At 41.0% G+C, this 17,285-nt stretch overlaps 2 protein-coding genes across 3 annotated transcripts in view; one reads left to right on the top strand and one right to left on the bottom strand.

Annotated features, from left to right (window-relative positions):
- The first annotated feature begins 1,563 nt into the window (after positions 1-1,563).
- Positions 1,564-3,742, top strand: marveld3 (MARVEL domain containing 3). Its single transcript, XM_054619849.1, has 4 exons — positions 1,564-1,775; positions 2,144-2,408; positions 2,566-2,663; positions 3,020-3,742. The coding sequence occupies exons 2-4, from the start codon at positions 2,155-2,157 to the stop codon at positions 3,628-3,630; spliced, it is 963 nt and encodes a 320-aa protein (XP_054475824.1). The 5' UTR covers positions 1,564-1,775; positions 2,144-2,154; the 3' UTR covers positions 3,631-3,742.
- A 4,813-nt stretch (positions 3,743-8,555) lies between these two features.
- The window catches only part of phlpp2 (PH domain and leucine rich repeat protein phosphatase 2), a 28,556-nt gene continuing 19,826 nt past the window's right edge, over positions 8,556-17,285 (bottom strand). Inside the window, exons 8-18 of one of the 2 annotated variants that reach the window (XM_054614267.1) lie at positions 16,514-16,716; positions 16,298-16,358; positions 15,420-15,515; positions 14,614-14,769; positions 13,124-13,324; positions 12,860-13,022; positions 12,642-12,772; positions 12,391-12,504; positions 11,814-12,008; positions 11,442-11,673; positions 8,556-11,285 (exon numbers count right to left, since the gene is read on the bottom strand). In XM_054614267.1, the coding sequence (XP_054470242.1) occupies positions 9,999-11,285; positions 11,442-11,673; positions 11,814-12,008; positions 12,391-12,504; positions 12,642-12,772; positions 12,860-13,022; positions 13,124-13,324; positions 14,614-14,769; positions 15,420-15,515; positions 16,298-16,358; positions 16,514-16,716 (2,839 nt within the window). In that variant the 3' untranslated portion in view covers positions 8,556-9,998. The remainder of the gene's footprint in view (positions 11,286-11,441; positions 11,674-11,813; positions 12,009-12,390; positions 12,505-12,641; positions 12,773-12,859; positions 13,023-13,123; positions 13,325-14,613; positions 14,770-15,419; positions 15,516-16,297; positions 16,359-16,513; positions 16,717-17,285) is intronic. The other variant, XM_054614275.1, reaches the window with a different exon arrangement.

Raw genomic sequence — 17,285 nt, 5'->3', positions numbered from 1 at the left:
CCAAAGCGACTTACAGGAAGTGTATTCAACATAGGTATTCAAGAGAACTACTAGTCACCAGAAGTCACCATAAGTGCACATCTCCTTTCTTAAACAAGCATCTTAAAGCATAAGCCAGAGCAAAAGTATAGTGCAGAGGCAAGTTACTACGAAAACAATAATTGCAACAGACTAATCCGAATATAGTAAGTGCTACAAACTACTACGAACTACTACTTATCACCTGCTATAATAGTTTTTCTGTCTGTACATATAATATTTCAGTTATTGTGGATTATTTACTGGTTTTATTGCTTATTTATAATGCTTGTTTTTTATTTTATTTTATCTTGTTTTTCTTTTACTATGTCTCTTGTTTGCACTATAACCTATGCTACTGTAATCCTGTAAATTTCCCCACTGCGGGACTAATAAAGGATTATCTTATCTCATCTTATCTTATCTTACCTAAGCACAATTTGAAATAAGCATTGAATCAGAAACTCCGTATTGGAGTAAAACATAAACATAAGAGAAAATGGAATTAAAAATAAAAGCAAGAATTGCAAAAATCAAGAAACATAAATATAGAAGAGAAGAAAATAACATGACATATGAAAAAAATACCACAAATATAAAATATGTACAATATATATGAATTTAAAAGAAAGAGAGTGTTTTCAGAAGTGATAGTTTTGATTCTCCAAAGACAGTAAGAAGTATAAAAAGGACATTAAATATACAGAGATGTAGTCCCAAAAGATATGTGTCAGTGGTTCGCATGCAGACAAATGTGAAGACGTTAATGTCACATCTTCAGATCATGTCTTGAGTTTGACAACGGGTAATTTGCCTAAAGACATGCCTTCAAGATCAGGTATAAAGCAGCACTTGACTCTATCGACTGATCTATCATGTTAGTCGAAATTGTTCTCAATTGGTCGTATTCTGAATAGAATTTAACTAAAACCTCAACAACTGCCATATTCAGTGGGGGTTTATTGTGACCACTGGTAATATAAGTTCATTGCTGGGCTCCTAATGTAAGGTTAACTTTAGAGGAAGTGTAGAGACATTCTTTCTCTTGCAGTTTGATCTTATCACAACTAGTATAAAGATTAACCTCTTTGCTTGAAATAGAAAATCCATAATCTTTTTTATGGTCATTACTTGTATCAGGTAACTGCATGAATAAACACAAACGTGTCAAACATTGAATTGACATTTATTTTGAAATGTGTCGGAAATGCTTACAGCAATGTCGTGGAATATTGCCACGAGCTTCACGACTGAAGCGTGACCGCATGCGCTGTGTGAGTTCACGTCCGGGTTGGGGCATGAATCGCAAAAATTTAGTTTATGAGAGTTGAGCGACTGAAACACAAGCATTGTGATGCACTTTCCGGTTTCAATTAGGCACTAATGAAGATGCCTGTGTCCTGTCATAATTGGATCCATCTGACCAGGAAATAAAATGTAGTTATCTGTTTTAGTCTGTAATAAACAATAAATAGAATGAAGTACTTATAATACAATACTACATATACATTGTATACATCCAACACGCTATAAACTACTACAACTTGAGGAATGAGCCCTAACAACGTTAGATATGCAGCAGAAAATTCCCAATTTTTATTTACCACAAATCAGCCCTGAAGTAGTGGGCGTGGCACAGCACAGGTGAGTCTCAGGAGGAGGAGATCTCAAACACAGGAAGCTGAAAAAGAGTGGCCTGTTTTGTTTTTTTCCGGCATAAACGAAAACACAAACACGTTGTGTACGGAGTCAAAAAGGTAGGAAATAATAATGTTGTGTCTTTGATTCATTCATGAGCCTAGAAACATTTACTTTATGTAAAAACAGGGACTCGAAACACGGATGAATGAGCAACAGGGAAGAAATCCTGAGCCCTTTTATAAGTTGCAGGCCTGTCGCAAGAATGTAGTCTGGGCTCCCTCGCAAAAATAAAGAAATAGGCCAATGCAATCACGTAAAAGTCTGATTTACTCTACTAACACCTCGCTCAGACATTTCTCTTGATTAAATACTCATCCATGCTGCTAAACTCGCCACAGTGGCAGAGACTGAAAACACAAGACAACTGTCCACTTTGTTTATGAGAGTCTGTAATAGGACTCTTGTCCATAATCTTCTGTTGTAGGCAGAGGAAAAATGCCAGAGAGGTCGAGCCACCACCAGAGGAGTGATGTGTACGATGAGTACAAGAGCAGGGACAGAGATCACTCACACAATGGAGACCACCGATCACATGATGGCAGGGATCGCCACCAGAAGCCAAGAGAAATGGACAGGAGAGGCTCTCCAGGTGACAGGAGGGCCAAACAAAACAGACAGAGGGACATGACAACTGCCTCTCATGAGGAGCCTGGTTACAGAGACCAGGACCATGAAGGACCCTCAAGACTGTAAGGGACTACAGGCTTTCTACCAACACATCCCCTCACTCACTGTCATGTCTTCTACTCACACTTTCGCCATCTGTTGCAGTTATTTATTTGCATTTTTATGTTAAACGACATGTCTTGTAGTGATATCATTCATTATGTGGTATTGTCCTTTTAGGTCCAGAGAGACTCCGGTCTATCACTCTGAAGGGGAGAATTATGAGCCACAACACAGACAAGCTCCTTACAATCTCAGATACATCTTAACCAGCAGAGGCAAGTATATCTATGTTAGAGTTCTTCTGTGAGATGTTGGTAACAATCAAAGTGCATGCTCATCAGTCATTTCTTGAATTTGTTAGTGTCGCCCCAAAATTTATTTGATACAATATAATGTAATGTGTTTTTTGGGGGGTATTTATTACATTCTCTTTTTAATCACCCATTAAACATGCTTTATTAAGTTCCAATTAAAAAGTGGACAAAGACTGAGACAAGCAACTATTTGGCCTTTTTGCTTTAAAAAAAGAGAATATTTTTTTGGATCACTAAATTGACTCATGGTTTCAGCTCTATCCTCACCGCGTTGCTATCCTCATATGTCAGTATTGTGTTTCTCCTGTGTCTCCCAGGTCTCTGCCAGCTTATGGAGGTGTTTGTGAATCTGCTTCTGGTCATCTGTGCTGGAGTGCCGTACAGCAACAACGGGGGCTACCGTGACCTGGCCAGCCTCGGTGGAATCTACTATTATCACTTCGGTGGAGCCAATGCCTTCACTGGAGCCGATGCAGAGAGGGTGAAGGAGCTGGACCGACTGTTCCATCAGCTGAAGCAGCCTCCGTATGCCTTCACCATGGCCTGCGGGGGGGTTCTAATGATCTACGCGTGTGCCATGCTTGCCCTGGGGATTTTCAAGGTGACTTACCGCTGGCCCCCTGTGCTGCTTGGGGAGGCTCTGCTGAACCTCCTGATCGGCCTGGGCTACATCCCTGCACTGGCCTTCTACTTTATTAAGCTGCAGGGAACCTACAATGATCCTATCTGTACGGAGAGAGAGCAGATGTACAAGAGCAAAGGGCACAAGGGATTTGAGTGCCAGTTTCACGGCGCCGATATTGCAGGAGGTCTCTTTGGGGTGGCGGGGGTGTTTGTTTTCATCTTTGGTGCAGTGTTGGCTGTCAGAGCTTTCAGGTCAGTGCGTGAGCTAAAGAAGCAAAGGACAAATGAGGACAACAATTATTAAGACTTTTCTTCTAAGCCTATTTGATCAAAAGTGGGATTGATTAGCGACCCCTGTGACAAGACAACACAGGAGTTTTTGTCATATAAGGTGTTATCATGTATTCACTCTGAATGAATGTGGTTTTCTGTATCCAGTTTTTATACTTTGAAGAAGTTTTTCAACTTGATTTTGTAGAATATTTTTTATACTACTACTTTTTACAGTTTACATACCTGTTTACTATGTCTGTTACATCTTCTATAAATGTGAAGCTATAGTATACCACGCCAATATCATCCATCCATCCATTTTCCGTAACCTGCTTATCCAGTTAAGGGTCGCAGGGGTGCTGGAGCCTATCTCAGCTGTCAATGGGCGAAGGCAGGGTACACCCTGGACAGGTCGCCAGTCTGTCGCAGGGCTGACATATAGAGACAAACAACCATTCACACTCACATCCACGGGCAATTTAGAGTCTTCAATGCACCTAAGCTGCATGTCTTTGGACTGTGGGAGGAAGCCGGAGAACCCGGAGAGAACCCACGCTGACACGGGGAGAACATGCAAACTCCACACAGAAGGTTGTCCAGCCCGGGAATTGAACCCCGGCCCCTCTTGCTGTGAGGCGACAGTGCTAACCACTACACCACTGTGCAGCCCACGCCAATATCAATTATTCTTTATTAATAATTGTTCATTTATTAATAATAAAAACAACTTTTCAGGTTAAAAAGGAATATTGAGAAATACTTCGATTGCCAGAAATACTCCCAGATAATATGTATTATATTTTTTCTAGAGGACTCAGTTGTGTAGTACAGACAAACAGAACTTGTAACAAAGAATATCGGACGTTGCCAGTTAGTTTTAGAATAAGATTGTCTGATGTCACCCTGGTGCGGTCCTTTGGGGTTTCATAGACCTAGATCTCTTTTTAGGTAAAATAATTTGTGTTGCAGATTGAAATGATTGCGCGCTCCTTAGATCTCAGCATAGTCAGAGTGGAACTCGGTCTGTTGATAATTAATCCTGGCAGTTGGATCTTGATACAGAAGGTTTTTATAATCGACTGAATCAGCATTTCTCAAAACCAAATGTCTCAAGCTCTTGAAAGGAGAATATCTGGATAACAATTTAAAATGTATTTCCTGCATCAAAGGAGAAGAATGGAGCAAAGCTTTCTCTGCTGACTTTAAGATTTTATGTTGTTTTTTACAACAGTTACAGGAGTCATTCTGAGCTTCACCAATAGATGGCAGATCTACTGTAATCACCAATTTACCCATGACTTCAACCCATGAGCTGCAAATCGCATACTTTTACTTCGATACCTTTACATACTGCAGCTGCCCTTATAGAAATACATACTATTGCATTCAGTATGCATTCAATTAAGACATACTACTTCCTCGTAACATTGAATCTTGAACTTTGACCCTCTTGCTCACATATTAACTGGGCAGAGGATAGTGGGTCAGAAAAGCCAGAAAGCCTGCAGGCTTGTTACTGGATGCAGTAGGACATCCTGGTATTTTATGCTTACTGTCTTTGACATTCGATGTATCTAGCATAGCAAATAGTATGTTAGTATGGAAATTGGAACGGACAGATGGGAATTGTTTAGAGCAGAAAACATCAATAGAAAACAAGGTAAACATCATATTACATTATGACAAAGTAAAACTGTAGACATTTATCTTGTACTGACCAAAAAGAGTAATTTTGATATTTATTGGCATGAAATCATCATAAAAATGATAAGCAAAATGGACACTGGACAAAACAATTCACAGTAAAAAGTTTTATTGCTACTTGGCTTAAAGTAATTTTTAAAACAGCGTGTTTGCTCAAAACTAATGATAGCAGCATTTCAAATAAAAATAACGACCATCCTCCACTCTAAAAGTTTAAGGGGAGTACAACTCTGTCTGATCAGCAAAAGTGCTCATTGTTAGACCTGTTCCTAAATAATACATCTTTTGAATAATAAACATAAAATTAATGTAATCTGCAGTAATCTGTATGCTAGAATAAAAACCTCAAAATATTAGATATGCTCCATTTTGTACAAATAAATCGCATTTTGTATGTACTCTATGCTTTTATGTTGATTTATATTTAGGGCATGCTTTCAACATTTAATACAGCTTTAATAAGTACCTTCAAAAAAAAGTACCATAATGAGAGACAGTTTTCTGTAGAATCCCAATCACTTTAAATTCTGTAGTGGAGAGGGAATATAAATTTGCATGAAATAATGAAGTACAAAAATAAACACCAGATTCTTGGCATCAAGAAAAAATATTCAAGCATTTCTAGAAAATAATGTACAGTACAGAAAGGAACCGTGAGATTAAACAATGGCTACTTTGGTCACATGTTAAACAACTGGAGCATCTCGGATCCGCTTCATTCACCATACCCACGCAGAATTACAGTCAATCCATTATTCACACAGGCATGCATACACTTACTGGATGTGTGCACTTAAGCTTCATTTTACACACAAACAGACACTTAGCAATGTAGTTGTACAGGGAGCTTGTCAAGTTGTGCTGAGAGAAAATGATCCCTTACAGTTAAGAAATGAATCAGCAGTTTAAAAAACACTGATAGTGTTGCCTACTCAAACGCACAGACTCTCTATTTTGGTGCACAGAGGGGATGAGGAGCATCTCACTACTGGACCCCCTCCACTAAAGAATTAAAGGGAATATTTGAAGCCAATGCACTGTACCCTGTGCTCCATCCTCCTGTCTCTACGCACACAGTCGGCTTATGTACATGCACACTGATGGATCAATATTCAAATATACTTCAAGTTGGAAACATATATTGGACAGGACAGTGGGTGAATATATGGTGTGAACAAGGAGACAGACAGAATGAATGCACTACTATTTAAAAAAAAAAACAGACCAAGGTGATTTTAAATAGCACTAAATGTAGCAGTGCAATGCAGTCCAAACTAATAAATGATCCATCAGAAAATAAAAAGAGCAATGCAACTTGTACACACAATCCCAAATTACGCACATCATACATACTGTACATACACCAGTCATTATTCATTTTCAGACAAATTGAGAATAGGATTCTTGTAGTTTTAGGTGATGAAAATGAAGCTTTGATATACATGAATATATTTACAGTTGACACTTTGCATATTTGTATAAGCGATTCCCACCATTTTGTTTGAAACCTTATGGAAAGTTCAACTTCTCCTCTCCAAACTTGCTTAACAGTTCAGTCTTCCAACTTGTTTCAGATGTGTGCCAATAATATTCACAATCATAATCTGTCTTTCTAGCTACACCTGTAGTGCCCATACATGTTACAGTGCCATCGGTCCAGACGCCTGTCACCATGTGTCAGTCCCGGGTGTTTGGCATCTCAGACACGGCACAGTCTGATCAGTAAAGTGACTGGAAGCAAATTCTTAGCCGCATAATAAATTATGGTTTCCCATTCTTAATTTTTAGAAAAAGAAACATTCAAAACTTAACTTGGCATCAGTTTCTGAATTCTAAATAAGCCTAATAAGTACAATACTGGCTCCTTGAAGTCAATTATGGTAATTATTATCTTAGACAAATGCTCTCATTACATGTTATTATTTTGGAGAGGTTTCAAAAAACATTTTTCAGGTACGCCAGATGTCGAGGAATGAATTTGAACAATGTTTCAACCAAATATCCATACTTGGTATAAATAAAAAACAACAATAACAGCCTCATTTTCTGCCAGGAGGGGGAGCAAATTCATATTTATAGAGAGTAAGAGTAAAGTTGGTGGTTTGTAGTGCTGTTTGAATTTAAATATCATTAAGTAAAATCCGGATGTGATTGAAAGCAAAAAAACTAAACTTTGATGAAATAAGAAATGTGTGTCACATTAAATACACACCATAAAGTGAATGTGAATTGTCATTATGTCACTCTAAGTAAGCACATTTTTTGTTGGCTGTGTATTCATAGACAATAAGTGATATGTTGGACTGAGGGAAGTCACATAATCAAAGCACACTATGTTGAAAAATATCTCATATATTAAACAAATGTACATAACTCTGAATATAACTATTTTATATGTGCAAAGTGCTTTTAACCATGAGACTAAAACTTGCAAAATATAAGAAAAGGGTTCAGACTCACACATCAATTAAGGCTTCATCACTGACTTATCACTCATTCCTGTGAAGCAAAGAAAGGACAGAGGGGCTGCTTTAAGAAACAACACCCCAGAGCTAAAGACCTCAGTAACAAAAAGAACATGAGTGGGAGGAAACAAAGGGCTTCTCCTTTCAAAAATATTGAGAAGTGTTTTCTTTAAGGCTAAAAGGGAACACTGAAAGGTCCAGCTATGCAACAGCTGTGGAATGCCAGAAGTGCACCACTAACAACTTGGAGTGGCAACCAAAAACATAAGTGTAATGTAGTAATCACTGACATGAGCAATTACCCAACTTTGGCCTTCTTATAACAACAGCAGCCCCGGCAGCTGCTTTCTCTTTTGGCACAAGGTGGGGAGCCTCAGGAACGGATAACTGAGGATTCCAGGGCTAAACAAAAATTACCTTTTAATTCAAATAAAAAAAATGTAGTTTCAAAAATGGAAACAAAAAAAATGGAAAACGATTGCTAACTGTGAACTGATGATATTACCTGCTTAAGCACTGTATGTGACTTAATGGGGGAAATGCATTATTTACTTATAGGAAGGAACTGAACTGGTGCATTTCCATTGCAGCACCTTATACTGTTGCTGCACTGATAATCATTTTTTCTATATCAACTGTGTGATCTGGACTCTTATGGAGCATTGACCACTGATCAGGAAATGGCATATATGCAATATAAAAAAGAGCCACAAATATGTATATGTCCCTAATTGTCCCTAATATATATATATATATATATATATATATGTCCCTATGTCCCTAATTTTTGGCTATACTTGTAGAACTGTGGTTCAAATTTGTGGGATGTTGTGAACACAGACCAGATTTAGTTCTGTTCATAATGGGCCAATATAAGACATCCTGAAAGTCATCTGGATGTGTGGGCAATGCATTACAAAGCAAAGCAGAAAGAAATGTTTATCTAAGATGGGAAAATGTCAATAAGTGAATCTGCCTGCAAGGACATGGATGGATGTTTACACATTAAAAGGGTAGCAGCCCTCAAAGTTTGGATACACTAAAATGTACAAACGTAGTACCAGTGGACATATATTACTGTACATACAAATACTGCCTTCGTCCTTCGTCTCTTGATAATCAAAAAAAGTAAATGATAACCAGATATCCAGGGGTCCACTAATCTGTGACCATTAAAATAACTAATTTGAAATTGAACTTTTATTCCTCTATGCAGTTTTTTAAGGAGACCATTTGATCATGCACAGTCAGAGATAAAACTGTCATGAGAGTTTCTGAACTCTTCAACACATCCGCACTGTACAGTCGTATGACTTTGATATCATTTTTGACAGCTATTCAAAGTGCTTTGCTCTAAATAGCGATAGTTTTTAATCTTGGTTTCAGCAGCTCAAGCACACGTCAGTTGATTGCTAGTTGTGAGTGTGTACTATAGTGTAATGAATTAATTATTCCTATATTGACAATTCTATACATATTGTGTGGGAAAGTTAAAAATAAAACCCGACCATATGGTTTCTGGCTGTGTATATGCAGTTATTTTGTCTTCATATCTTCTAGTCTTATGTGCCTTACAAGCATTTATACTGTCTGATTTCCTTTTTAAGCCCCGGGAAGAGGAGGAGAGCAGAAGCTGTGCCAGTGCGGGTCTCTTGGAGACACTGTCCCTCCTCCAAAATCAACAAACAAGCTCACATCCCCTGCAGCCTGGATGACGGGGAGCTCTAGGCTGAGTCGTCTGCAGTAGGCACTTTTTCAAGTTTCAGTCACAGGGCTTCTCTTCAGGACCACTGAGCCCCCAGAGAGGAGGTTTGACCTCACTGAACACAATCTCTCCTTCACACCCTCTAGATTGCTCGCTTTCCAAGTAAAGGGAAATGTTGCTGACATGTTTTAACAGATGTGGTATCCCATCTCAAGTCAGGCATGTTTTGGTCTACGATAGCCAGCCGACCTTTTCACAACGTCATGTTATGAACTGGGATTTTGGTCGCTCCTATTTTCTTTGATGCTCAGACCGTGCACAGAAAAAAGTTTTTTACCTCATAATAATGCTGCAGCATCACTTAGTGACTATCAAGGTCCTACAGGCTTGTCTGGACCTCCGTAAAGATCTGCATGGCAACTTGAATTGGAATATCCCCCCTGTATGAGAATAAGCTCAACTTCTGCCCTGGAATGGCACAATCACAGAATTCCAGCCATATGACGATGTGCTGTGTCCCCCCCTCTAGAGGGCGGTATCGTAGACTTCCTGCTGTAGGATGGGGACCGGTCCTGGACCTGGGACCAGGTTGGAGGCAAATGCAGGTGGGTGTGGATGATCCCACACAGGGTCTTTAAGGGAAGGGGGTATGCATGGTAAGGGGGGGCCTGAGACTAGAGGGCTTTGACCTCTGAGCTGCTCCCTGACTTCCTGCTCCAGACTAGGAGGCACAATGAGCTGGTCCTCAGGGTCCTGTTGTGCTGGGGCAGTGAAGTAGCCAGATTTCTTCTTCGGAGCCTCCAGGGCCACCTCAATGAGATTATGACTGTCCTCGGGGGCCACAACAGAGCCATTGGACAGTTTCTTCCCAAACAGGCTGCATGTGGAAGGAGACTTTTTGAGGTCTGCAATCTCTCTGCCGCACACAGCCAGAAGGCAGCCGTTAGTAGCAGAAACCACCACGCTGTTCTGTCTTCGAATTTTGCCGTTGGGATAGTCAGAGCATCGCTTTTCCAGATCCAAGTCTTTGGGGCTCTCAGGGGCCCCTGACCGTAGTTGGAATGCACAGCAGTGAATGTCGACCTCCACTTCCAACTTGCTGCCATTGGAAATAACCCCCTCAAGTGGAGCTTCGTCATCACTGTCCAAGCCGTTGTCGGAGTGGTTGCTTGAGAACGTAGCGGAGGAGGGCTGCCGCTGGAAGAGGCCTGGGTGGGTTCCTGCCCCGACTGAGCCTGGCACCATGATCCCACACAGTGTAGTAGCAGGGTGCAGGCTACAGCGTCTCTCTGGGCGGGATGCAGGGCCAGAGGACGGGTGCTCGTCTGAAGCGGTGGACCCCGCCTCGCTGCCCACCTCTGAGGCTGATGTCTCACTGTTGAACTCAGAGACAATACCGCTGCTTGATGACAGGGTGGCTGGGTCAGTGGGGCCAGGGGTCACAGTCACTGGCACAGCGACGGGAGGGGGACCACGCGGTTCACTGGAGGAGACAGGTGGCTCACAGGTACAGCTGTCCTCACCAATATGCAGGAATATCACTGCAGCCTCAATGTTGTCCTTGCAACCATAACTCTGAGCGAGTGTACACAGCTTCTTGGCAGCGGCGCGAGGATTCCGCATGGCCTGCACAGTGCAGACAGCCTCCTGGTAGGAGACTCGTTCAAACAGCGCTCGATTCCCCAGGATCAAGAACTCATCCTTGGTACAGAGAGGCTCAGTGTGCACCCAGGGCTTTGGAAGCACCCAGGGAGACAGATAAGAGCAGCCCAGCAGGCGAGAGCAGCATGTCACCCCACTCACTTTGTTATCCTGTAATACAGAAGAGCCATTAGAATTGTAGATGCGCCCATAGCTTCATAAAATATACACCTCTGAATATGAAGCTGCACACACTAGATCAGAAATTCCACATAATGGTTCTAGTGTAAAAACAGGAACCAAACATACTTAGAAGCTGTGCGTTACCTCGGTAATAATGGCTTTACTGAGTTTAACTCTCTCCATCTCCTCAGTGCAGTTTTCCAAGCTGTAAACCTTAGAGAGAGGGACAGGTCGGCCAGCCCGACACAAAACTGCCTGGCAGGTCCCCACGTTGGCCACAGTGAGGCTAAAGTAGCCTCCTGGATCTGAAGGCTCATGGTGAATATAACACAGCAAGGCAGAAGCACCCAGTTTCTGGCCAGCCATTCCTAGTTTCCTGTCCAATACATAAACAAACAACGCTGCTGACAAACTCTTACATTCACTGGTGTCAGCCTACAAAACTGCAGTAAGAGTGCAATTGTATGTTGGTAAAAAATCTGACTAAATAAAAAAAATAAAACAAATCTGTCTTACCTGTGTGAGGTGATGAAAGTGTTGCACATATACACACTGTCAATACTGGAGTGCTGCAGTTCCTCGCATAGCACATCTCCCATGGTGCACTGCAGCAGCCGAGGCACTTCCTCGTTGCGGTCTCCGTCAAAGATGCCATAACATGCTTCCACACCATCTCCAAACCGGTCTACAGCCAGTACGGACACACACAACCTGTCACAAACAATGGATCCACATTAACACACAGATGACTCAGCACCTCCCATACAGAGGTAAAACTAATACACACTTCAGCATTCAACACTGCAGCTCCAGGTCAAGAGGTGATAGCTGATAAAAGACACTGCTGTGTGGGTCCCTGTGTTGGCCATGACCCCGGAGGAGCAGTCAGGCATACCAGGCTCACAACACTGATGCACATAACATTGTTACAGATATTAAACACAAAAAAACTGATTTGTTGACACAATGAGTACTTGTGTAGTCCTCTCCTTTACTTGTATATGAAATTTCAAAGAGATGATGTCTGCAGTTATCGACAATTAAGCCCTTTATTTTTGCCAACAAACATAGAAAAACACAAAGCACTACTCACTTGTTCCTTTGGCCGCTCATTTCAGAGTAACCGTGGTTCCATGGAGTGGAGGCACTCTGTGTGTCTCCTGCTGTCGTGGTGGATTTCTGGTCTAATTTCAGGGTGGTGATATGACTAAACAAGAAGAAATTTACTAGATGAAATTGTAGAAGGTATATATGCACCATTTTCTTACACAGCTATGTTGTATCTTTTGTGCAGTCATTATGCTTCACATATAAGAATGAACTGGTCTGGGTTATATTACCCACCTGAAGAGGTTGAGCGTTTTATGTTCCAGCATCAGGCTGCTGTTGCCTGTCAGGTCCAGCTCTTGCAGAGTGGAAGGCAGCGACTCGGGCAGCTGGATCTCCGTCAGCTCATTACAGCTTAGATCAACAAGCTACAAACATACAAAACACACATGAGCTGTAACAGACCATAATAGTACACACACTGGTCAGGCAAATAAAACCAGAGTAAGTCTGACCTTGATCTCAGGCAGGTTGAGGATCTCTGGGAAGACAGTAATGTGGTTGGAGTGTGCTATGAGGGTATGCAGTCTCTTACAGCTGGACACAGTGGAGGGGATAGCCTTTAGCTTGTTGCCACTTAGATTTAGCTCCTCCAGCAGTTCCAGCTTACTCAGTTTACTGAAGACACACAAACACGACAGGGGAAAAAATCTAGTGAGCTAAACAAGTAAAATCATAAATGAATAACACTGATTGACATGAAAGCCAAGGTAACACACCTGGCAGGGAAGGAGAGCAACTGGTTGTAGGCAATGTGAAGGACCCGCAGGTTCTGGTGTCCCACCAACAGAGCTCCGCAGTTCTCGTTCAGGTTGTTGCCCGTCAGGTAGAGCTCCTGGAGTGTGCTGAGGCTCTCCTCGGATGGACTGCTGGGAGGAATACTTTCCAGGGCATTGGCTGACACATTTAAGTATTTTAGGCTGTTGGAGAAGACAAATAAACATTAGTTAAAGAAAAGTGTATGCAGATAATCATCCTGCCAGGTTTGCATCTGAGGACTGTATACAGCCAGTCCTGTCTCATTTACAGTGGATTTAGAGAAACTGATGCTAAAAATATGAGATGCCTGAGAGGAAGCATCAGTACATTTTTAAGAGCCTTTTTCACACATAGTTCCTGTTAAATTACTGGAATAACCTTTTAGGCATCGCTATTGATTTTCACTATTCACACATGTACTACATTCAGAAACAATTCTGTCTTGCTCCTTTTCACGCATGCAATGGCAATGCGGATAATGAAAATGAATTGATGATGCAAGGGACAGTCCTGCAGATTGCGGCAATGCAACAAAGCCGACTGACATCAAGCTCAACATTGTCTTATTATTTTCAGGATTATAGTGAGCAAGGAGCTGTTTTTGTGCGGTGCCACTGTCTTGTCATGTATTTAATATTTAACAAGTTTGTGAGACAATTCTCATTGTACTGAAGAGAATACTTCTAAACACAGACCATTACTTCATTCCAAGCATTGATTTACATACTGTTGAACCTGCAAGGGGAAGAGGCAATTTAAGATCCACTTTTCTCATGTAATTGATGCTGATAAGTCACTTTCTGAACGTATCAGATACTGAACAGTAATAAAACCTGTCCTTCAGGCAAATGAGGGAATGAACCTTGTCACGCTGTTGTTTTAAATCAGAGTCAGACATTATTAAAGTGCAATAATATCTCATCAGCCCACAAACATTATAAGACTGTTGACACCTCATTGGCCTTGTGGAAGTGTAACCTCAACCTAGTTTCTATAGCCATATTTTGGTACTAGTGTATTTCAGTCCTGAGTGTAACTGCTTTCCATTGTAAACTGTGCAGCTCTTCGACAACATTTCATGAACCCATCCATCACAAAGCAGTCACTGCCATTACGTCTCAGTATTAGAGACAGTAAAGTACATTAGGGCATTTGAACTGCTAATGGGTGTTGAGTGATTTACCACACAGGAAATAGGAGGGGGAATTAAGCTCCGGTTACGTTTTGGAATGCTCCATTGATTTTCACCACAATCCCTCCATACTATCTATACTTCATCCCCAAAACAATGAGCTGTGATACAATAACTGTCAACCTCAACCAAACAGTGAACATGCTACAGGTAAACATTTCAAAGCAGAGGAACCAGCTGCTAAAAGAGTCAACAAATAGCATAAATATTCTTAAGGACAGAATGAAAGAGAAAACAGAAAGAGTTGTAGAGACTCACTTTAAGGCCTTGTAAAACAGACTCTCAGGGAGCTCGGCTAGCTTGTTGTGCTGGAGGTCTAGGGCTTCCAGAGGGATGTGGTCAAGTAGGTCAGGCACTCTCTGCAAACAGTTGTTCCCCGCCAGCAGCTTTCTCAAACTCAAGCTGTTGAGCAGTCTGTTGGAGGCCAGAAGAGACATTAGAGAGCCAGATTAGAACAAGAGAAAAAGAACAGACCAACAAAAAAGGCAACAAACTAAAGAACATTGTCTCCCTGTGCAGACTTCACTACTGGCTGCCCACTAATCCACCAATGACCTTTTCAGCTTGGCTGCCTGAACAGACAAGCTCTGCAGCTTTTTATTCTCTCCTGAAACATCACATAAATCATGCATGCGTACAGTGGATAGAGGAATATTATCTCATTTGCAAAAGTTTTTCTGAATTCTCATTCAAATGCAAATATCTGTGTTGAGTGTTGGTAGCGAACGAATTGGCAAGCACTTAAGGAAGGCCATATTTTACAGTTGCAATCAAAAGGCACACATACTGTTTTACACAAAGACACCGATATCAGCTCTCTTTTGTGCCTTGTCCTTTACATGGTCTTATTACCATAACAAATACTCAAGATTGACAATATGAAAAGCAAAAGAGTGAGCAGTAGAAAAGCATGACCATGTGTAAAGTGACACCTGATTTTCTTAATCTGAACACGATAGCAATCTATTTACCACAAGAGGCTGAAAACATTCAAATTCTGCAACATTAAATATAAAGTTTCAGCAGAAGGGGTTCAGGATTAGTGACAGAATAAGGTCAGTAACCTGGAAGGAAGCTCAGACAGGAGGTTGTGCGTGACGTCCAGCATCTCAATTTTTCTGCAGTCACACACCCAGTCCGGAAGGTACTCCAAAAGGTTCCTGTCTCAACACACACACAGTCACACACATAGAAAGACACACATAAACACTCAAACTGAGCAGCGTTGGCATTTTACTTGCACAGATGAGTAAACAGTTTTGAAACTGTGATAAACAGGAGGCCAACGTAATATCCTCCAGGGTTATTTAAGCATGCTAATGATCTCTATCTGCATTTTAATAAAAACTGTTCGTAGCTGCAGTTAGTAGTGGAGGTTGACTAGATAAAAGGACATTTTGCTAATGTTTTTTACATGTGGGTCAAAAGCACAAGATGGCTTATTTAACCCCTGACATGCCGTAAGGTTTACTGTGCATACTCAGGCCTAAAGCCAGAATGGTATATAGTTGCATCACAGAAATAAGGTAGAGTGAAATGTTATGCTTAGGCAAAAGGTGTGTGTGGTTCACTACCTTAAAATAGGATGTTTTTTTAATTTATTTTAAAATCTTTGACTGATGCAGCCACAAGGGCAGACAACTATCTGCAAAGTCAAACCAGCATTAAAAAGGATGTATTTCGGGACTCATTGCATTTGTTTAGCATCTTTACCTTGTACATAAAAACAGGCCACACTGGGTAGATTCCACAGAATATTTGCTTTTGTTAGGTATCGATTATCCATTTGTGAATTTAACTTAATTTACCTCCATTTAGCACTGTGCACAACTAGATTAATGAGCACTAAGATAAATATACTATTTTTAGACATCAGAGCTTCTGTTCAAAGATCTGTGAACACAGAGACCACAGCCATTTCTTCTTCCCAGCCAGAACTCACTGTGATAGGTCCATGTGTGTCAGCTGGTTAGGGACTGGATAGATGTTGACTGTTGTAAGGCCTGTGGGCAGATAAAAGCAGCCATCAGCAGCTTAACATCTGGCGCGTTCATATGTGTGTTTATAAGATGAATGTATCAAAAGGAAGAAGGGCCTAAACATTCAAACAGCAGAGAGAGGCAATAATAGCAGCTAGTTGACGCTCTGTTTGACTCACGGTTGCTGCTGGCATGAAGCATGCGCAGTGTGAATCCGCTGAGTGTGAGTGTCCCCAGCTGGTTGCGCTGGCAGTGCAGAGACTCCAGGTTGCAGACTGAGCTCAGGTCTAGTGAGTTTAAGCAATTGTCCCGTAAGTCCAGCTGGGTCACCTGGCTCACTGCCTCTAGACTCTCACTTTTGACCCAGTGCAGCCTATTCAATCTGCATTAAGAAGGAACACAACAGATGTAATATCACTAGTTATTTCTACTGGAGCAGTAGAAAAAGTATTAGATGAAATGCTTGATACAGTCGAGAAACTCTAAAATGTCATACTTTCTTAAATCAAAATAGTACTGGAATGTAATTTAGGATTGTTGCAAAGTTTTTTCAAATGATACGCAGTGGCTATTCAAATTTATAGTGACAGATCATCAGCATATATAACTGGGCGAATGTCAGAACTATTGAGGAATATACGGAAATTAATAATAGTAGTAAACATGTGTCCTCAAAATCTTCCAGTCTGGAATACATCACTGCAGTTTTACCTTTGGCCAGAATAATAGAGCAAAAACATAGTCATTACTGAAGTCTTATCATATTTATCAATGTGATTTAAAAATGACTGATAAATTCAATAAAAATCTAACATCGGCATCCAAGATATTGTGTTTGTTGGAGGAAACACTGGAACCACTCCATTGTCTCTCCCTTTTCATTGAGGTACAACTTCTCATAACTTTTTTGTCAGACTTGTCTATCCATATTTAACCAACCTTTAAAAGCAA

This window comes from Anoplopoma fimbria, chromosome 2 (genome assembly GCF_027596085.1).
Source record: "Anoplopoma fimbria isolate UVic2021 breed Golden Eagle Sablefish chromosome 2, Afim_UVic_2022, whole genome shotgun sequence".
Lineage (NCBI taxonomy): Eukaryota > Metazoa > Chordata > Actinopteri > Perciformes > Anoplopomatidae > Anoplopoma > Anoplopoma fimbria.
The sequence above is the reverse complement of the archived record's forward strand: the minus strand, read 5'-3'. Positions and strand labels throughout refer to the sequence as shown.

Bases quoted from the DNA above. Each gene is read 5' to 3' on its own strand.
- marveld3 (XM_054619849.1), top strand. From the start codon at position 2,155: ATGCCAGAGAGGTCGAGCCACCACCAGAGGAGTGATGTGTACGATGAG. The intron at 2,409-2,565 runs GTAAGGGACTAC...TTGTCCTTTTAG, and splicing joins CATGAAGGACCCTCAAGACT to GTCCAGAGAGACTCCGGTCT. The intron at 2,664-3,019 runs GCAAGTATATCT...TGTGTCTCCCAG, and splicing joins ATACATCTTAACCAGCAGAG to GTCTCTGCCAGCTTATGGAG.